At 43.8% G+C, this 22,685-nt stretch overlaps 1 protein-coding gene across 2 annotated transcripts in view; it reads right to left on the bottom strand.

The window, feature by feature from the left end:
- LOC105693074 (dipeptidase 1) overlaps window positions 1–22,685 on the bottom strand; it is a 60,962-nt gene that overhangs the window by 35,191 nt on the left and 3,086 nt on the right. Inside the window, exons 2-5 of one of the 2 annotated variants that reach the window (XM_048655068.1) lie at window positions 12,748–12,901; window positions 12,434–12,562; window positions 6,958–7,090; window positions 1,237–1,387 (exon numbers count right to left, since the gene is read on the bottom strand). In XM_048655068.1, coding sequence (XP_048511025.1) covers window positions 1,237–1,387; window positions 6,958–7,090; window positions 12,434–12,535 — 386 coding nt within the window. In that variant the 5' untranslated portion in view covers window positions 12,536–12,562; window positions 12,748–12,901. The remainder of the gene's footprint in view (window positions 1–1,236; window positions 1,388–6,957; window positions 7,091–12,433; window positions 12,563–12,747; window positions 12,902–22,685) is intronic. The other variant, XM_048655067.1, reaches the window with a different exon arrangement.

Raw genomic sequence — 22,685 nt, forward strand, 5'->3', positions numbered from 1 at the left:
AGCTCCCAGCTATAGCGCGCGACTCGCAATCTACCAACAACTACACACCGCTCCACGTCGACGTATCCAGAAGACAACGCTGGATCAGAGGAATTTTCGGATCATCTTCCCGAGTGCAGTGTTTCCAGACTCGTTCCTCATATTGTTCTCTGTGTATTCCGCACTTTATCGTTTCTTCTTAGTCGGTTCTTCACTTTGCGGGTACTCCGGAGTTTTATTCGTTTGTTTTCTCTCGATTCTTGAGGGTTGAAATAGTGGAGGGATTCGTTCGGAACGGGGTTAATTGCTTCGGTAAAGTCTCGTGAAATAATTAATCAATTCTAACACTTTATAGCCGTTAACTCGCTCTACGTGACGTATGCACGATATTCAAGTAAATATAAACTAAACTCGGGGCGAATTATGTTTTGCAGAGTTTGACGCTGAGGTAACAGCTGGTTAACAGCTATCTCACATCGTCATTATATATATCCGCTTCATCGTATCTATATCTATAAGTTCTACCACTCAACCGTCGAGTGTACTTATGCGTCTCACAACGTGATTAACAAGCTTATAGCCTCGGAGCTTCCCTTATAAATTACACTCCATTCATACGTGGTGTACACTATAATAAAGCGGTCCTCGTATCTCCGGAAATACGACAAAAATATATCAGAGGCGCGAAAGACGTTGGGGTAGATTCGTACGCGAGGGATCCGACGAGGGAATCTAAACTTGCAAAATAGATAATTTACCAGCATCAACATCGACTCTAATTCCAAACGAAATTCGAGTAACAGGTGAGATAATGATTATATCGTATACACGAATCACCGGAGAACCTCTGGATTTTAGAATAATCTAAGCGCGTGGGAAATATCCCTGTCTGGCGAATCCCTGATCTATCCGGCGGTTCTATTAGCCTTGTTATTCCACCGGAGACTGGAAGGTATATCCGTTGAAAGGGTAGGTATGCCTATGCAGCCCGGTTATACCTATGGACAAAATATCGGTTTTCCCGTGCTTCTCGTTTAGTTCGCCGCTCCAGCCGTTCGCCATTCGCCGTTTTACCGTTCGGCAATCGATATCAATTTAACCCTAGATGACTCGTGTGTATATACGTATATATACAAACGAACTTGCAGGCAGACGACCATCCGACGAACCACTGCAATGGGGATGCTCTCCAAAGACGCTCGACGCTCGTGGCATTAATTATCTTATCAATTAGATGTCGTCGGATTATACACTCACCAAGGCGTATTGCAGGTGTGCGTTAACGTGAGATACCGAGCACCCAATTCGTACAACATCCTTAGAACGGCGAGACTGTTTCCCACGGCGTGACCACCTTCGACGCCGATTAAACTCGCCAGTCGACCCTCCTTGTGAGCGATTTCTATACCTGGAACAGAGGTGAGCAAGAATGGCTTTATTTTTTTGGCAGCCCTTACACTCGGCCCGGTTTGAAAATTTATCGCGAGATTCGTTGGCGGATTATTTTCGAAAAGTCCGTGAAAAATTCCTACCGATTTTCAGCATCTTCGTTTCCACGCTTTCCGATCTCGTACGTATTCAAGTTCTATTTTATGCCGTTTCCGAAACGCGATGAATTATGCCGCCGCATCATTTGTGTGACAATAAAACGAAAGGATCTTACGTAACTGTGCCAGAGAATCAACGAAGTCGGGGTCAGCATCCACGGTAGCAGCTTTTCACGAACACGTATGAACACTATGCTAATACGGAACGACGATATTTACAAAGGGGAATGCTTTTATCACTAATGAAATAACATCTTCGCAGTTTATCTGCACTACCTCGGGATAACAGTTTGCTTTGGATTTTCTTTACGATATATCGCAGTAGCTGTTTTACGGATTAGTAATATACGTACCTACCTACCCGACTACATACAAACTTATTTATTGTATTCGATATTTCCGTCAGGGAGTTTTAGCCCTCCGAGTGACGTTGCATCACGTACCGCGGTTCTCCTTCCTTTTTCTTTTTTTTTTTCTTTCGTCCGATTCGCCAATCTTTGTAGAGATAGTTTTTGCGAAATTTCATTTCGGGGATAAATTTTTGAAAACGAATCGAAAGTTATTTACCGAAATCGTGTGGAGGAATCAAACGTCCGATGAAGCAGGTACACACAACCAATAATAGAAAATTAATCACCGCGCTTCTTGTTAGAAGTCGGAACAATTTTCCTGCGCGTAAATTCCGATAAATCGAAATTAACTACCGGAAAATATCTGCGGCAGAGACTTTAATAGAGATTCGAACGTCACACCGGAAGTGGATGTCGATGGTAAAAACTTTTATTGCCGCGGTCGCTGATGAATTATAGGTATACCGACGCATTGCACTGAGGGGGGGGGTGGATTTCTGCGAGTCGAGAACTGCGGGAAATACCTTTAATTTCGCCGATAATCGATATCAATATCTAACGACATCGGAGCTAATGGGAGGTCGATGAGCGAGGGGGAATCCGAACGGTGTACAGCGTGTAAGGTTGGAAAAAAGACACGTGCTGCCGACAGAAACGGACCCCACGAAACGGTAAAAGCCATGGATTCGATTTCCGTTCGGTCGACAAACGAGCAGCGTTGTTCTATTTTTTTCTTTCACCACTTTCTTACATCCCCCGCGGATTCTCGCAACCCTTCGCCCTGCGACCGCCCTTCTTGCCACTCCTTTTAGCCTTATTTTCCGCCGTTTTCACACGCTTCGCGGGAAAAGCTTTCCATCTACCGGCTGCGGGATTATATTCGGCAATCAACTCCGCTCATTTTCTGACCACCCTTGAAATTTTTCCTTCCTTCATTCATTCGCAATAAGGATGATGCGACTCACGGGTGGCAATCAGTCGATGCACCGTATATGAATTTCTGAATTCTTCGCGTTTCACTTTGTTTAAATTTTTGATTCTTCGGATCGATGGAAAATCGAGGGAAAAACTAGTGAAGGCTGAGGATATTCGATAACGATTACGTGAGCTATACTTTTCTACACGTAAACGGAAAAATGTATTCCAGGCTCGTGGATTATTTGATGGATTATTGAGGAATTGATGTTTTCTCGGCGCATCCAATCTTATTCAATCAATTTTTCCGCCGTTATAGACTCGCGGAGGTAGGATGGTACTTGGAGTCAGCCATCCGACCGCAGCAGTTCTCGGTCTATGCGGGCATGTCTCTACGAAGTCGTATATTTCGTCATCGGAATTCGTTTTCCGTGCGCAGGAATATTTGTTCTATTCACTCACCGGTGCTATAGCCATGAAAAATAAGGTGGATTCTATCCATTATCTTGGCAGTCTACCAAACCGGTCCCTGGCTCTGGAAAATTTTTGATATACACCCGAGTTCAACCGGTCATGAAAAATGTCAGCCAGCGGATATACAGGGTGAGTCGCCAGAGGTGTCCGAATAGGCTGAGACTAACAGACGGCATGCCTCGCCTCTGTAGCCAACGAAAAACGAGAGAATCCCGGAAGAAAATAGCGACGTGATGGACCGTCTGTATTATTCGTTGTCGCGTTAGTCTACTCCTATTCGGACACCTCTTGTGACTAGCCCAGTATATTTTGTCTGGGCAACGTCCCGGCTGGTGCGAAAATCGTTTCGTCAGATATTTTAACAAGATCAAAAATTGCAAATTTATCTAGGCATGAGACAAATATACTTTCATTCCATGCGGATGATTATAGTTGTAGGATGAGGATAGTTGCGCCTCGAAAAAATTTTCGAACAAAAAAGCTCGTCGGTACGATTCATAATTTGCCAGGCAATCATACGGCAGTATGGAAAGCTGCAGCAGAGGCTGTGGTTCCGACAAAAAAGTGAATTGAATGAAACTAAAAACCGCACTGGAATATTGATAGATAGTTGAGAAATATTTTTCCAGTTTCACGTTTAATAGTAGAATAATTTCATGGAGATTCGGGTATTTTGAGTAGCGACCGACTGGCTCTGTTCCAACTTTTGGTCGAAGTTGCAAAAAAGCCGAATTCCGCAGTACACTGCACAGCGTGCTTTCGGTATATTTACCAATCGACAATCAATGATTGGCCACTTGGAGAACTCTTGGCAACCAATCGCCGGAGTCGCTTTATAAAAGCGATGCGAAAGGAGCCAATAATTATCAATTGCCGAGAATTATTAAACTTCGATTGAATGTATCCTGCACTCACAGCTATATTTCTATCGCGCGTCATTCATTCGTAATACCTGAATAGACCATATAGAACCATGGCGCATGCTTCTATAAATCATTATTATTATCATCATCATCGTCGTCATTACGCGCTTTCAAAACTTTTCAACTCCACAGAACTCCGATCTCGATAAAGTTCGAAATCTCGTACACTCGTCAATTTCTTGCAACCACCGGTTTCAGCGAGCATAAATATATATTTTTTTTTTGATGGGTAGACACGCACCTTTGGGTATAAAATCTTTCATAAATATTTGAGTCATCCAAGTACTCGGTAATTCTCGGTCTGGTGATGGTTTAATTTTCTCCTTTATTCTCCGTTATACCTATGGTAATTAATTTAATGCAGCGATGCTCCGGTCAAAAAATGCCGAGATTTTCAGATAAAAATCTCAGAGGTAGACGCGCAAGGCTCGTAAGCTCGTAACTTATTATATTTGACCCAGTCTTCTAACGAGACGCGAGCAACGGCCATTTTACTTTAATCCTTTCCTATGTACGATAAAAAATGAAACTTGTTATTTTATTCGGTCTTTTATTATTATTTCTATTTTTTTTCTCCCTTCGAGATGATATACGGATGCAATAAAAGCTGTGAGCTCGAAGTTTCCCCGTTATACACCCGGTCGAACTTAAAACTTTTGTACAGCACTGAGCTTGTGAAGATGGAAAATTGAACGGGATCATGCATCTTAAGTTTATGTATATTATGTATCACTGTTATATGTTTCGTTAGACCCGGGGACTCGCAAGTTTTATTCTCCTCTAGCCGTCTTCGTTACGTGTGGAGCAGACGCGAGCTTTTTTCACCACAATCTGGAACCGCGTGACTCAAGGTCCGAGGGTCGAACGAAAATTACGATTACCGAGTGAATCGCGTTGCACCGTACCTGTACAAAAAACTAGAAAAGAATTTTTTGTACCGGATTGTTGAAATGGGGAGAAATTGAAGAGCGACACGTGCGGGTAGAGCAGAAGGAAAAAAATCAGGAAGATTAAAAGAAAGGGAGAAAAAAAATAGCGAACAAACTTAAATGAAGAGCGTCTGGCACGCCCAAGCTTGACTGCACGGTATACACACGACTCCGCAAAAACTCAATTTGCCTAAATTGTATTAATTATATAGTCAGACATTAACTCGTCAGCAGCTTTGAAACTTTTATCTAAATATTTTTTACTTCGTCCTAATTACATTCGCTTCGCTTCATATTTCTATTTTTTTCCTCTCGTAATGCGTTCTTTTCTTTTTCTCTTCTCATTGACCGCACGCATACGGTCCATTTTGCTCTCTCCCGCACACTAAGTAGAGTGTGAAAAAGTTTCGCATTAATTAACCACTCGATAAACCTATGAGGTACCACATACCTTATCCATAAACAAATGTCTGGCTATACAAAGCTCTAAAAGCAACCAATAAATAAGAGCTGGTGATACTACTAACCCCTTGCCGGCTAGATGTTGGTACACCTGGTGCACGGAAAAGCCGGGAAGGTGGTGAGTTATCGTCGAGCTTTTGGTCCGGGCAAGAAATCTTTAGAACGACGGGTACGGTGCAAGTTCCGGGTTCTCCCTCCGTACAAGATACAGACATTGAGATAATCGTATCTGCGGCAACTAATTTGCGGCGTTAATTTAATTGCTCACGATTATTAATTAATCCAATGTTTTTTCGGAATTAATTCCTACAAGGGGATATTTATCGTACACCAGCGAGTACATAGGTTTTTTCTGAGCTTTCGGTTGTACATTTTTTCTCTCTCCTCTTCCAACCGCACTTCTTACCCGACAATTCACGAGGATTTTGGGCCAATTTAGGTTTCGCTTACAGCTTAGGGTTTGTATAGGAAGCTCGGCGATGTCGCAGCGGTGGAATTTGAGATAAATCCCCAGAAATCCTCTATAAAAGCTCCTCCGCTAGACTACGCTATTTGGCGCAAGAAAACGGGATGCATAAGAAGCAGCGCTCGGGTCGGGCTGTCCGTTTGACTCGAGCTGAATGTTTTCACGTGAAATGTCAACACCCGAGTTCATTGGGTTTCATTTGCATTCTACGTGCAGCGCGCCCCGCCCCGACCGTACTCTCGGAGGAACTCGAGAAAATTATGTCACGGACACGTCGTCAGCGCTGCAGCAGCATACGGCCTTCCCTCGCAGAGGGAAATTCGGACGATGTTTTCAACGTGATTAAACGCGTTCAATGTGCCCCCCCCCCCCGCCCCCCGATACGAGATGACGAATAATCCCATTAAGATTCATCGGAGAATCTATGGGGGACGCAGTAAATCATCGCGTTCTTCTTCACTTTATTACTTGGATTCATCATTTTTTCCACATCTGTCTTCGAACATCCTTGCGCAACCGTTTTTCGCATAATGTGCTCTTCGAACGGTTTGTGGAGGAGAAATTTTCAGACGGAAAAAATAAAAAATTCATAATTTCGAGCTCCGAAATCCCTGCTTTAAAATACAATGCTAGCTTTTTTACCTTTCCCTTTACACACCGCAGTTCCGGAGAATTGAAAAAACCGAGTCGTTTCACGTGTTATTTAAATGGGGGAAACTGTAATCCGATTGAGGATACCTACTCAGAAAGTTTTACCGAAACTCGGATCCTTTCTCCTGTATCTTTTTTCTCTCTGCGTTCGCCACGAATGATTTAACACGAGTCGACAGTCGAAAAGAGCAGAAATGAAAAATTTCTGAATTGAAATGAAAAAAAAAAAATCATCCAAGTTCAATTTTTGATTCCGATTACCTGCCGCTGTTGTGACGAGCACCATGTTCTGGGGATGTTTGTTAACGAGGCGACGTATGAGGTCGATTTGTTCCAAGGCAAGTTGTACGGAGTCGAGGTACTGCGATGAACATGGTACGTAGGCGGACCAGAACTGTAATCATAAAAGTATAACGAGGGTGTTACCATTAATATACCATTACTATAGTTGCGAAGAAAAGCGAGCTTTGCCCCGCGATTTATTTACCGTAGGTATATGGTTCGCACGCACGGTGAACTTTTATGTCATTGCGCACTGATTTAATTTACACCCCAGACGTGTTCCGAAACCAAGAGACCGTTAAAAATAGCAATAGGATGGGTTGAAAATAAATTTTATTGCTGGAAGTACCCCACCTGATTAATTATTGATTCAAAAAACGAGTGGGCTACCTCAAAATATCAAGTAAAAAATTTTTTCCACCTAATGATTACTCGATCGATTGCATGAGTAGATGATTTTGGCTTTCAAATTTGGATTCCTGAGCTGATTATACGTGAGATTACCCTTGAAAAGCCAAAACAAAAAATCGATTTTTGGGCCAAAAGTAAAGTACTCTAAAAATTGATTGTATTACACTTTTCTGACGTATTTTGACCTCAGGAATCCGAATCTGGAAGAAAAATTGATCTATCTCTAAAATTGACCGAGTTATCGCCAATTTTCAGCTTTTTCGGGTCAAAAATAAAAAATTCATTTTTCAGTCTATCTCAATGTAATTTGAGCTCAGGAATCCAAATCCGAAGGAAAAAATGATCTATCTGCAAAAATGTCCGAGTTATCCTCATTTTTTCGCATTTTTTGGTACAAATTTGAAGATATCTCGAAGGGAAAAAATCGTAGCTCAATTTTCTCAACGGATTCGTGTTCCTGAGGTCAAAATACATAAGAAAAGTGCCATACGATCGATTTTAAAAAATAAAAATTTTTGGCCAAAATTTGAGATTTTTCCAAGGGGTACCCCTTACGATTTTTTCAAATTTTGACCAAAAATTTTTATTTTTTTAAATCGATCGTATGGCACTTTTCTTATGTATTTTGACCTCAGGAACACGAATCCGTTGAGAAAATTGAGCTACGATTTTTTCCCTTCGAGATATCTCCATTTTTATGGTAAAAAATGCGAAAAAATGGGGATAACTCGGTCATTTTTGCAGATAGATCAATTTTGCTTTTGGATTCGAATTCCTGAGCTCAAATTACATTCAGATAGACTGAAAAATGAATTTTTAATTTTTGACCCCAAAAAGCTGAAAATTGGCGATAACTTGTTCAATTTTCGAGATAGATCATTTTTCCTTTCAGATTCGGATTCCTGAGGTCAAAATACGTAAGAAAAGCATATTAAACTCAATTGAAAACATGATTTATTTTCTGCTCAAAAATCGAATTTTTTTTGGCTTTTCAAGGGTAATGTCACGTATAATCAGCTCAGGAATCCAAATTTGAAAGTCAAAATCATGTACACATGCAATCGATCGAGTAATCATTAGGTGCAGAAAATTTTTTTCAACCTACCCTAATGGCAACGAATTTGAACACCCATGTACGTACCTCTTTTTTTCGATGCCTCGTACGGGTAATCGCATCGCATAGGTACGTCATTTTTCGAAAAGAATTTTCAACGTTTCGCGGATATGATCCTCACGTATCGCGTCGTGGGGGAAATTGAACACTTTCGTAATTATCGCGAAACGGAAAAAAAAACAAAGCCAAATAATCCTGGGCCATTTCAAACTTGCTGCGGAGTTCACCGCCACCCAGGGACGCCCTTTGATAAACTTCGGTTTGGTCTAATAGTCGTAAATTCGCGAATCGATCGCTCACCCTGTTCTCATCCCTCGCCCACCTACCGCACGTAGAAAAGGATGACCCGAGATCAATGGACTCTCACCAATATTCTACGCTGCAGAGATCCTAATTCGTTGGCTCTGAATTAGCTGAGACGTTCTGCAGTGATGAATCGCACCAAGGGTTCAAACAATGCTACAGAGCCGTAGATTCTCGGATTAATTAATTCCGCAAGCCTCGCGCGTGTGCCGACGTATGTATACTGTTTTCGCGCACCTTTAACTCCCGGAACCGCGGCAACCGCTATTCTTACCGGTAGGAGCTTAAACAAGAGGTGGAGGACATCGTGTTATACGAATGACGTATACGTGATCTTTTCCATTTTCTTGGACCACGGAACGTTCGTCGTACTTACGCGTGTATTCTTTTCCTCGTTCGTCGCAGATGGCTCGTTTTGCGGTCGGACCGTTGGAGAAATGATGATGAGAACGTACGGACGGTACGTTGAATCGTAAAACAATAATATAAATAAAAGCGGGACGGTAGTAGGTACCTACCTATCGTACCTACCACGTACGACGTGTGTCACGTTATAAAAATTAACGAGGTGATATTAACTCTCCAATGTTATACAATGTTACATCACATTTTCACGTTTACCGTATCGAAACTTTGTTTTCAGAGCGTAGCGTTATCGATAAAAAGAAAATGGACGAATAAATAAATACACGCACCCGAAATCGACGGAGTGTTCGACAATTTTCAATTGCTCAATTGATTCCGATACAATTGTATCGATTATTTATTTAATTGGAAGAGTACCTCGCGAGGTTGGTTTTTTTTTCTCTCCCTCCTTCTACCTTTTATTCGATTCACAATTTTTTATTCATTTTTTAAACAACCTCTGCAAGCGACGTTTCGACGGTATATGCGTGCCGTATACCGTGTACGAGCGAGGGGTACGTATAAGTTACAGAAAGATATAAATCTTGTTATGTAAATAAATAAAGAGATGATATTTCTCGGAAAGTTTTGAGGTGCGCCGGTACGGTATACGTGTATATACCGTACTTTCGTTGTACGAAATATGGAACGTCTATGATTTTCTTGACACTACAATTTCTCACCGTTCGTCGCGAGGCGGTCCATTATAAGAGGTGACAGATGACATCTCGGGGAGGAACCTATCAGATTTCCCCCGCACACGGGATACCGTAGCTTCTAACAACCGGGCGATTTGACAAATTGCTCGCTACGCGCGTGCGGTGTAACGGTGAATAAAGAACGCGCGTAACTCCGCGGTACCCACAATACGCGATAATTAATGATCTGAATATATTCGAAAATTTCATCCCCCTATATGGTATTTAAACGAAAGGAACAGTACGAATTCTAAGAGAAGAACATTTCCTACGGGACATTTCGTTGCCTCCGAAATGTTACAGACTTGACTGAGTGGAAGATAAAGATCGACAATTTGGTCCAGAAACTTCCGCTTCATTGACTCCGCCAAATCGAGCAGCCGGCCCGGTCGGTCTCTGCAGTTCTCGAACCCCGCGGAAACTGCCCCTACCGCCTATATACGTAACATATATTTCCAGGTAGCCTACATCTGTCGCCTCGCGAACTTTTCTTCTCTCGGTTTACCTTTTTCCTCAAAACTTTTATATCACATTATATCGACCCCCGTGCCCCCACCCTCTTTCTCGATACTCGGCAAGGCGGGTGAATAATTGAAACTGTAGGCCGAGTAAACGTGTGTATTGTACACGGTGCATAAGAAAATAAGTAAATAAGCGAATGAATGTACGATGGGAAATTTTTAAGTTTGAGGGAAATTTGAGAAACGCTGGTCCATGTGGAGACTTTATACTGCCGAGGTCCGAGTTCCTCCCTCGAGGGCAAAAAAATGGTAGCCGCCACCCCGGACAAACAGGGTCTAACTAACCGCGGTGTCCTAGCTTTACTCCAAGGTATTTGGCGTGTATGATATAGGTCAGAAAAGGGAGCAATCAGAGTGATAGACGACGGAACGCTTAACGAAGTGCAAATCCCGGAGATATGCGCTCGGATAACCGCACGTGTACGTTCACTCGTTCCGTACCCAGTGCCCATCCCGGGGAGCGTCGTTCGACGACACCGCGACTCTACGCTTTGTACATGTGCGCATACCTACCTTCGTTCCGATAATTCGAACGTTCGAGATTCCACTATGTGTATAGGAATATATTTGAATGCGATCATGCCGACGAATACGCCGCCGATAAGCGCCACTTTAATTTTTCGTCAGGAAAAAGGACGACGGTGACGGAAATTCGAACGGATAAACCGAAATTTCAATTTCGCGCTTTGAAATTCTATCGAAAACTTCCGCAAGTTGATATTTGTCGGTCGGTGTGTTTCGAATCTAGTTACAAATTCTATGGTACTTTTACATGATTATACGTACTTTGATTAGCGAGAGGGAAAAAAAATGACGATTGAAGCTCGACGCTGAGTGCCCGCAATAACGCTACCTAATAATTCGTATACGTCCGACGGAATTAGCACCCCATTGAAAAAGTGTAATCGTAACTCCTACAATTTCAACCGAATTACCTATACGCGCGACGTTAGTTCCGGGGATTTTTTCGAACGGAACAACCGGTCGCGGTATTTGGGTATTCGGTTTCCGGAGGTGGAGTAGTTTCGGGTTGCGGATCCGGCTGACGATGAGCGTGGAATTATAGGCAATGTACCCCCGGCCATACGTATATTCTCACCCTGGGAAAAACTGGTTAAGTACACCGTACAAAATGTCCGAATCATTTCGTTACAACGATCAAACGAAAGCTTTCGACGTGTAAATATTCACGAATCCAGAAATTTTTTTTACAAAACGTAACGAATATTGACCGAACAGCGATATTCGAAAATCAGGCATTACGTCAGCTGCAGGTATATGTAGAGAGAAGACGATTCCTCATCGTGGAATTGAGACGAATTATATATTATTTGAGACGATTGTTTCGAAATATACTCGGAGGTATAATCTGAGTGGATGAGATTTTGCGGTAATTATGATCCCCGATTACAATTCAAAGGTTAAAAATGGAATTGAAACTAATTTCTGCGGATAAGTGAAACGAGGTCGTGGCACCGTAGCATTCAGATTCAAGAGTTTAGAATTGAATTAAGTTACAAGGGACAAATAAGACCCCCGCAGCACTGCCGAGGAGAAATATCAGGTCACTTCGAAAGATCGAGTTTCCGCTTTTAACGTCGTTAACTTGACTTGCAGAGCGCACATTCCCCCGTGTACTACTTTCCAATTTACTTCGCCAGTTAGCCGAACTGATATACGTACGTACATATATACGTTTGTACGAAAAGTCGCCATTTTACTGATACCCCATATACACGTATACAGCTATACTTATAGCGCCGGAGTTTTCTGGCTCGGAAAAACTGCAACCGATCAGAACTTTTCGCTCCTTCGTGCCCTGAATCGATTCCTTCCAAACAACGAGGACAAATTGAAATCTTCACGAGCAAAACCTTGGACTGTTCCATAGTCAAAGTATCGTTTTATAATTACTAGCATTGCACGCGCGTCGGATTTCTGAGATCAAAATACACAAGAATAGCATATAAAATAAAATATTTTTTTTTCGTGTCGAAAATCACCTTTTTTCGAAATCGATCGTAGGGCACTTCTCTTACTTCATGGATCTTCTGGTCAAATCCAGCCACGAATTTTTTCCATGAAGGTGTCCGCACAACGTTCATCTCGTTTCACCTCTCCCTAATCTCAATCTAGCAGCCGTGTATAAAATGGAATCGGGAGAGGCACAAAGAAAGATAAAGGAGAGGGGAAGGAAAAATGTCAATAGTAAATAAAAGAAATAAAATTAATTACCCAACTCAAACAGAGACGAGGGTCCTTAGTGCTGATTAAATTCCAGCGAATAGAAGATAATCTAGACGGCTTAATTCCATACCTGTGCGGCTACCATTCCGTCCTTCAGTCTTCGAAGATCGGTGTGACTCCAGGCACTTCGCGCCCAGGGATGAGCGTCCCTTAGATCCTCAAACCTGAAGTCCCTGAGTTGATTTTTCAAAAACTTTCGAATGTTCCACGGAAGGTCGTTGTGCCTGGAATCAAAAAAAAAAAAGAGGGGAAAAATCAACGTTGATCTCGCAGCGGTTTCGCTTTTTCACTCAATATTTCCCCCCCACGGTGAAAGGTACGTTCAACCTCGTCCGTGTACTTTCGACCTGACGGCACACACGGACCGGGTTATATCGGCGCAGCACTTACGAACCGGGTATAACGATACTCCCGAGGGAGACTCGAGTGCATAACCATTGTAATTTCCTTGGTCAGGAATACGCGATACGTACGCGAACTGCACTCAAGCCAAGACGCGGGGAGCCGGTTGAAAATGTTCAGTTCCCCCGCTATGTGTAGAGTGCGGATGAAGCGAGACGAATACAAGTGATCTCTATAAAGTACCCAGAAATGGTCGGGAATCTAGTCGGTAGTTACTTTTCACTTTTTACCTTTCGCGAACGAAGAGCTCGACGGCTGTTCTCCGTCGGATATACCCGTGTAACGGTTGAGCCAAAGAAAACCGACAGCTCCAAGTTGCGTATAAAACTGATACTTTTTTCGCATGTGTAACGAGCTCCGTTACTTTTCGCCATACGTGACTCGCCTCACCGATTCACTGCGACGAAATGAGCGAACGAATTACCGCAAAACTACTCCGTCTGTTCGCTGTACAGGCGTTAAGATCGTCAAAATTTAGTGCTGTACGGTCGCGCCGAGGAACGAGGGCGTTCGGTATTCGCATGCCCGAACTTTGCCCGGTGACAAATGACCAATGGCATTCCGAAATTCCTCGAATTAGTCGGCTGCACCCATTGCTGGCGTGGTAGCTGCAGTCGATTCATTGTCAGTTTCGTCTTTCTCAACGGAATACTTCAGAACAATTTTAGCCGCATGCTGCGCTGTACGACGAAGCTAGAGAAATTCATTACATCTGGCTGTTAAATGCTCGAGTCGCGTAGATAATGTTATTCGCACCAACAATTCGAACACTTCTAGGTATACGCGGAGTATAATCCCAAACTGTTGAGAGGAAAACAAGATTCCTACCAAACTAGTTTGTTCGTAATGATATATATGTGTATGTACCTGTAGTATTACCGTTGCCATCCCTGCACCCCCACTCGCGATATTATAATCACATCGAATCATGCAACGAAAACAAATCAACTCGGATATCGTCGCTGGTATCGCAAAAAAGAAAACCCATATTTTTTTCTCACGACCACGGAGCCCGAATTCAAATTCTGGCAGGATTTTAAAGCGTTAATCATCGCGAGCGAGATAAGCAAACCCGGCGAAGGAAAAAATCAACTCCCAACCCGAATCCCCAGCCGTACCTAATCATCTCGTATATAGGCAGTTATCTGCCTAATGGAGTAACGCTGTTTTCCCGTTCTCTTTTTTTTTTTTTTTTTTGGTCGGAACCTAAGAGATAAAGAGAAAGAAAAGGATTCTTTTTTGTTGCCGTGTTATTCCGCAAACCAACCGAGAAATACCTCGTGTCGTCGTCTAACGTCGCTATTCTCCCAATATCGCATCGCCCTTGCGATTCTTGCGCGATACCGGGGTCGGACCCTGTACTTACGGACGTCCGAATTATATAGCCCGGTTATTTCGACCGTCTCGCAAAACTTGATCTAGTTTTAACGGCGCGTTTCGCGCTTACGCGCAACCCCGTCGACCGTCGCAACGTCGCTGCGGATCACCGAGAATTATCCCCTAGGTGTACGTACGTCCGGGTCAACGATTCCGCTGTAATAAACCACACGCTCCAGCAATCGAGCTTTCATTCACTTAATTTATCTCCCCGGCTCGCTCTCTGTCTTCTTTCTACCTACGTTTTGTCGCGTCGTTCTTCTCCGCAGGAACAAACGCCGGTCATTTGTCAAAGGGAACAAACGCCACCGTACACTATTCGATTATTCAAATTTGCAGACAAACGTATATTATCGTAGCTGCAGCGCCGGCGGCGGCAGCAGCAGCCGCCGATTAGTTTTGACAGATTTGCGATCGTCCAAGGACTGATTGTCGGTGAATGATTTTTTTTCACTTCTTTTTGTCCGGAGGATTTTTCTTTAAAAATAAAATACGGCGAGAATCGTCGTTCGCCGATGGATTTTTGTCACGCGTGCGACGACGTGCGCGTATTGCGCGTAGATCGGCGAAAGTGGTATTTTAAAAGTTGAATTTTTCACGAGGTAATCATATGGAGAGTACCCACGTACCTCCTACCCAGAATGAATAAAAAATGAGCAATCAACGTTCATTAAACTAAAATGTAACGTCACGTTACGATACCGCGGGTTCGTTTGCCTTTTGTTTAATAAATCCAACTTGTTATCGTCATTACAATTGTCGTTATCTTGATCATCATCGGAGTTGTTGTTATTGTGACTCGCGATACCGAACGCCGTTGCATTGTATTACATTACTGAATCATGAAGCGTGCACGCGTAGCGGCGTAGCGATATGGATTTCGAATGTGGTTCAGATACGATAATTATATTCTATACATACCGAATGATCGAACTCGATCGCTCGTCGCTTTAATGAACTTTCTATCCGACGCGTCCGACTCCGTGACGAACTGATCATCGGAAATTTCATCCGATAACGAGATGCGTTTTTTACATATATCATATCCTGGTGCTTGACGAATCTATGTATCCGTGAAAAAATAACCGGGCGACCCTCCGCGTCCTCGTCAATTTGATTGAATGCCATAGGTAGCGATGTGTAATACAATATCGTGTAACGCGACGGTGTAAATGAAATAATTTTCCACCTCCCAACCGACGTTAATAAAATCATTTGTCAATTATAATTGTTTCGGGTGTCCCCATGCAAGGGCCGAACCGCCCACGGAATGAACTTTCGCGAGAGACTTTCGTCCCCCCCCCACCCCGAAGATACGAGGTGCGACTAATCTCGCGATTAATCAGTATCATTTCGATCGTCGGACTCGTTAAGGTTCGGTGTTTCGGGTATAATGGGGGCGTGGAGAGGGCGGATTAAATGTATATGGATCTAATTGTGACAATAATACGCGGAAACAACGGAGTCGAGGCCGGTGTGCGATTCCAGATTGGCAAATGCGATGGTCTCAGGTTGTAACGTTACATTTACATCCTGGATACACGATACCTGAGAACGCGATATTCCATTCATATGCATATCACACCGAGTACCTTATCGCCCGTTGCCAATTAGACCGTACGTACAACAACGCCGCTACGAACACGGGAGGCGTGTCTCTTTATCTATACCTACATCTCGCGTTTGAGTACCCTTAACTTCGGCAAATTGCTTCGCGCGAGCCGTGCAGTTAACCGGGCGACGTATCCTCGGCAGGGGTGAAGTGCTCTTAAAAAGCTCCGCGAAAGGTCTTTTAATTCATTGGTACGTCCTCGACGTACGTGTACGTTTACGCGTTGAATCTGTTTTTGAGCTTTTGCAGTAACCGCAATGGTTCGTTTTCATTATCTAGGAAATTTCGGAGGACAGTAGGCAGGATAGGCGTGTATGTGGTTAAATTGGTTCACGGTGTGAGTTCGACGATGGCTCAGACGGGGTAGTTCTTCCCTTTGATGTCGCGTTACCTAAAAATTTCCCGCTTTTGGCGGAAACAGGCTGCACGGGGTGTTACACCCCGTTAAAGCTCCTCAGCAGAAAAACGCCGAATCCGCTTTTGAAGAATTTATATTTATTTCCCCCCAGTCAGCTTGCGCAGAATTTCATCTCGATGCCCCACTGTAGCGTAGGATTCGAATTCTGGCAAATGGTTTCGAGCGACGCGACGGTTGGATTCTCCAATTTCCTATTGTTGGATATTTTGATATCTTATTTTCCATTTCATTGAAGTAATTTTATTCCAAACAGAAGCAAATCGCGGTGCCAACGTCCATCTGCGACTCGACAAAATGGGAGAGAGAGCTTTTGCTTAATACTTTTCGAGGGTGAAGTACATGCGGGCTAATTTCTTACCGGATGAGACATCGACGCACCTCATTTCATTTTCCCTCGGAATACAAAGGACGAAGTTGTACAACTCGTCTGAGAATGGGAAATTTGATCGTAGCTTTTGCTCGAGAGCGTGAGAAATTATTTCGAGCAGGTGTAGTTGCATGAAAGCCCTGATTCGAGTTATGGAACTAATTAGGAACTCGGTTAAGCTGATCGACGAACAACCAGAAGCCAGAAAACGCGCAAAGAAACGAGCATAACCCGGTGAAAAAAAAAATTGAAAATATTCCCCCGCGCTCTTAAAACCACCAGTCGCAGGTTTCCTCGTCGGGAAAAAGACTTCGCGTCTTTTGCTCATAAATTGTCTATCGAAACGATATTTCCCTTGCATACCTAGCCCGCAGCTATCGCTTCGTGTATTTAGACAGTGATCGAAAGACGTAGATTTTATGATACGATATGGATATTTAAACGGAGGTAGAATATCCATACGTCGTGAGATTTTTCGCCACAGACGTCGTGGGTATGCAGCGAACCAGCCGGCGATAAGAGCCTTTGATACGAACGTACGTACGTACATCTCGATTCTTCAGCGTGGACCTCTCGGGAGTTACATTTTGATCTCGAGGTATAAGGCTGCGGATCTTCTTACGCTCTTGCGAGGAGAATTCCAATATCGTCTGTACCGCGCGGGATTTCACATTGTTTTCTCTCGGGGACCGGTAGCGGCAGCGTCAGAGCCAGAAGAAAAAGTATCCTTTGTAATTCGCTACGTTTGACCTTCTCGCCGGGGGTTTTAGTGCGACAATTAAATATGGAATGAGGTAATCTTCGGTTACATCTTTTAATACCCGAGTTTGGTACAGTGCGGCAGTGAACGAGGAAAATCCAAGTTCATTTCAGCTGGACTGTGAAACTTGCGGACTGTTCAGGATGTTGGGGTGCAGCGATCGCAAGAATATGGGGGTCGGCTGTCTCGACCCTTTACGCAGGGTCGCCACGTGCTTGTTGAACCCGGCGAAGCAGTTCTCGTAAACGTAGAACGTATCTACGTTACTTTCAGTCAACGACTCGCAGAGCCTCATTTTTCTTTTTTTCGCGTTAGACGCCCCCGCCGGTGCTAAAGTGCGGAAGAAGAAGAATCGAGGGGCTGCTGCCCCTTCCCTTGTTTTCTAATTTCATTTTCTTTGTGGCCCCAATTTTTTTTTTTTTTTCTTTGTTTCTCTTTTTTTCTCGCTGTACACGCGTACGAAGTGTTCCTAGCTACCAGCTAAGCTAAACGCGGACATAGAAACTTTGCAAAGACTTTGTCAAATTATGATGACGTAGAGCTTTTACAAGCGGCTACGTGTCCCGTGCCTGCAGTAAAATCGATTCAGTGCCTGTCGAAATGATTATGGCCAATCAACGGACTTTTCACAAGATACTTAAAGTTAGGACTTTCCAAAAGAGATTTCACGAGTTATTTTACACCGCTTCATTCGCCGGCAGTTCGGAAAGTTGGGGGCTTTACGCAGCGATTGATATTCGATTGTTATATAATGGAAAGCGTGATAGAATTAGAGTTCTTCGCCGGATTCTTCGGTGGACCATCATTATTATCGACGTCGCGTACGCAAAAGTGGTTCGTTTGCATATAACGTCAATTTTGTCCCGCCGCGGGTCCAGTTCCGTGCAAATTCACCCGACAATCGAAATGTCCTCTGTCCAGACGATCCCCTGATCTTCTTCGCGGAGACGAATTCCGATTTCTGTCCAAACGAAGGAAAATTCTCTTGGCACGAAACAATTCAGCGATTTTTCCCATCGCACACGAGGGTGATAATCGCCGAATAATTGAAAGGATTCGGTTATTCGTCGCGTGTGCGTCCGCCACGTTTTCGCGAGTTACACGCGCATACCGTACCCCGGCAATTACTTCTTCGCCGTAATAGGTCGTCCGAATGCAAAACAGCGCTCGACCTCCGCCCCCCCAGAAAACGTGTAAGGGAAAAGGGGTCGTCGTTCGGGGTACGCGACGAGTGAACAAAGGTCATAACCCTACGCGCGGCAATGCCTGGCGTCGGGATCTCGTTTTACGCTCTGTTGACCGTTTGCCAAATTTTTCCCGGTTAATTTTGCAGCACTCCGACCTTGTTTTCCGACCCTGCCCCACCACCCGAACGGCGTTACTCGCGACTCGGGGACCGCCTGGAAACCCAGCTTTGGGACTCGTAATTAAATATTTTCACCACTCTAAAAATGTGTGCCAAGAGCACAGGCCACACGTCGCTCGGTTCTTGTCTCCTCGCGACGAACCGCTCTAATGTAATAAAAAAGATAGAAAAAACGTATAATCTGCCTTTTCCACCTTTGTGCACATGTGTTAGACCTTCCCTCGAAATATACGAGACACATTTTTCCGGACGTACCGACCTTTTTTTTCTCTCTCTCTCTCTCTCGGAATTAGAATTTTTTCACATTGTTGAACTCTCGTTGAACCTCCGCCGCGGGTAGTGATTAAATGCGGAGAGCGACAATCTTGGTCAAGTTTCACCTGTATCGGAAATTTTCAGCGATGTAGAAAGAACGTAATTTATCGTTATACTCATTGAAGCTCGTCGTATACATATATATGGGGAAATAAAAGACGCGAACCATCTGTTGCGGATTATAAGGGTGAACTGATTCATGGGGAATTATCCCAAGTTTAGCGAGACTCTTCCGAGGGCCATCCGAAGTCCGGGGATTTCACCGATTGGAAGCAACGAAACCTTCGCCAAAAATGTCGACCGCTCAACGATTAGAAATTTCGACTCCTCGGCATTTCGAATCAAAATGGCGAAGATATATTGTCGATGCAAAGTCAACGAACTTGACGCTATTCAGGTACGATGCTACGTACGAAGGAGATTTAATTCGATTGACGTTAAAACATCGTGCATGTAACGCGTAAAATTTCCATACCAATGATATGTACACATACCTATGTATGAAGGTACACATAGGTATGCAGATATGGCAGGTAAAGTCGTCGAACTATTGCCTCGCTCTAATGTCAGCTACGGATTCTCGTTTCCGTCCACAGATCGTTACGGCAAACCCACCAGTTTGTAAATCAGGATATAAAAGTTAGTCGGGCGCAGTGTAGCGGGAAAAAGCTAAGCTGATACATACGTACCGGGTGGCGAATTCGGAACGTTCGATCGAATATACCAGCGGGGAAAAGTTGAGGACGAGAGTTATCCTACGGTATTTTCATCGTTGGATTTTTTTCCACGTTTCGTTTTCCATTGGGCAAAAAATTATTCAGCCGTCATTCGACCCCCTCAATGCCGCAAAATTTTTGTCCAATATTTTCTTTGCACGATATTAATCTAGCAGACGCTCACCTTCTCCGCGAAATATTCGACGGTAGGGTTTGGAATCAGCCACCTTGTATATATGTACAGAATAATTGCGTCAGAAGGCGACGGTACACAGTGGCGAGTATAATTATAGGGTTAGATGTGCGTGACGATAAAGATTAAAAATGTTCGTACAACATGCTGCGCTGCAATGGTGTAATTAGCGGTTGAATTAATAAGCCGAATGCCGGCGTGCTGACGTTACTTTTTCACAGAGTAAATTTATCTTTTTCTCGACGAATACCGTGATTGGGAAAAATGTAACGCGTAGCCTATGATGGCGGATCGATTCGCGATCTGCGATAATTCAACCTGGCGTGAAAACGATAACCGGGGATCGTGTGACCTCGTAATATTCCACGTAATTCGTTAGACTCCCCAATTACAGATGTTTATTTTCTTTTACTTCAATTAATCACGAGATTATTTGAGCTCCGTGTTTAATTGCACCTGTATACCTGGACGCGTTATATCGCCCCCCCCCCCCATGGGGGATGAACGCGAGTGAAAACGCAACGGCGTTACTTCATCTCCCAAGGCGCGGAATCGGGTCAAGAATAATAATGCATTATAACGCACCGTAATGTCTGATAATGCGTAATAAGCGCCTAATCATCACCTTCCGGTTTCGTATTCCATTTCCATTTTCAGCATCGTATTTTCCTTCTGTTTCCTATCCTCGCAGCTTCGCGGCGGAATATACTTTGAAATATTTTCCTTTTCACAACCCACCACCCGCATTACCTTGTGTGTAACGCATATTTATAGGCACGAATATAATACGCACGATACACATACTCTTCTTATTTCTCGTCTCCTTACACACCACGAATACTCGTTCGACGGAAAACTTGTCGCAATCACGTGAGATGTGAAAGTGACGGATAATTCGACCTTCGGATGACCGCCAACAACGGAATAAATCGGGGAGTTTTTTCGTCCACCTGCAAGCTTCACCCGGCAACGTGTGCGTACGTCGTAATTTTTACGTTGTTCAATGACCGCTAAAATTCGTGCGGCGGTAGCCGGAGTCGTCCAGTGTGTCGGTGACCACTCGAAGCGTTTTGCGTTCGATGAGTGGTTAGATAATGAGGAATTATGTGTGCAGAACAATGCGGTATACCGGTAGTAGTAACACAGCAATTCTGCTGATATGATATGCGGTATTCCGCGTACATACATTCATACACTTCCAACGATATAACACCTACCTATAACCTTCTCCGCGATAACGATCTATACACATACACCTAATCATAATAGTATGGCAGTTTCTCACCCTACGCTGTTATCTAGAGACCCTTGCGGCGTCGAATAATGGATGGCCATAGGGCTGTACTTCACTCCGATACGTGACAGACGTGTTGATAAGATTTTTATCGCTTATTAGACGATTCCGCAATAAAATTTCGCCCTCGTCCAAATTCAGGCCCACCGTAAGGGTCGCATTCTTTATTCATCTATTCAGTTTCTTCTGACGTGAGTGAAATTAGTTCCGAAACACGAGAGAGAATGAAAAATGGTCAGCCTGACGCGAACCGGAGTCTCGCTCGTGATCGCGATCCTCGGCAATTTTAACTATTGGCTATCGGTGTAATTATTATTCTGCTGTAGAATCAATGTAGTACACATAGTATAACGTATACGTACACAAGTTTTCCTTTCGGTTGGTTCACCAGGTAGACGACGTGTACGGGGTGTATTTGTACGCCCCGTCGAATTACAGAGGGAATCGATGTCTGATCTTCTCTGCGAACGGCGCGCCGAATGGACACAATTGATCATAGTCTGGGCGGATGTGCACCGGCGGGTATACAGAAATTGTTCGAAAGGTAAGCGCGGCAGCGTACCGCAAAGTCTAACAAATTAGTCGACGACTTCATCCCCCAAGAAGGTAATGGTAATCGTCGACGACTACGACTGCGACAACTATGACTCCGAAGAGCGGAACTCTAATTATATGTGACGAACGAACGAACGAACGAACGTACGTACCATTATGGCACTCGTGCGCCTCTCGAGTTCCGGAACTAAAAGTGTTCATCAAACAGGAAACGGCGCTATACGTTATCCCACACCTTGATGAGAGAATAATTATGCAAGTTTAGAAGTAGCTTACCTGCACCGTACAACGCTTTGACAAATAGCGTCGCGTGGCTTCAGACCGAACGTTGTTTTTTTTGTTTTTTTTTTTTTTTTTATCTCCCAGAAGAAACTGCAGGCTTTGAATTTTTCCGAATATCTCAAACATAATTTTTTGCTCATTGTCAATATCCGTTCGAAAAGATCCGTTCGGTTATGGGATGACGATAAAGATTTCTGAGGGCCTCGTTATCCGGTAGGAATTTCGAGATTCGCCATTATCTGCGTCGACTGTCGGATTCAAGATTCGTGGGGCACGACGTCTCGTGGAATAAGATTCGTCCCGTATTTGTCAAACGGATGTCAACCGTGCGACGGATGAGGAAGAATTTGA

The sequence above is a fragment of the Athalia rosae genome, chromosome 5 (assembly GCF_917208135.1).
Source record: "Athalia rosae chromosome 5, iyAthRosa1.1, whole genome shotgun sequence".
Classification (NCBI taxonomy): domain Eukaryota; kingdom Metazoa; phylum Arthropoda; class Insecta; order Hymenoptera; family Athaliidae; genus Athalia; species Athalia rosae.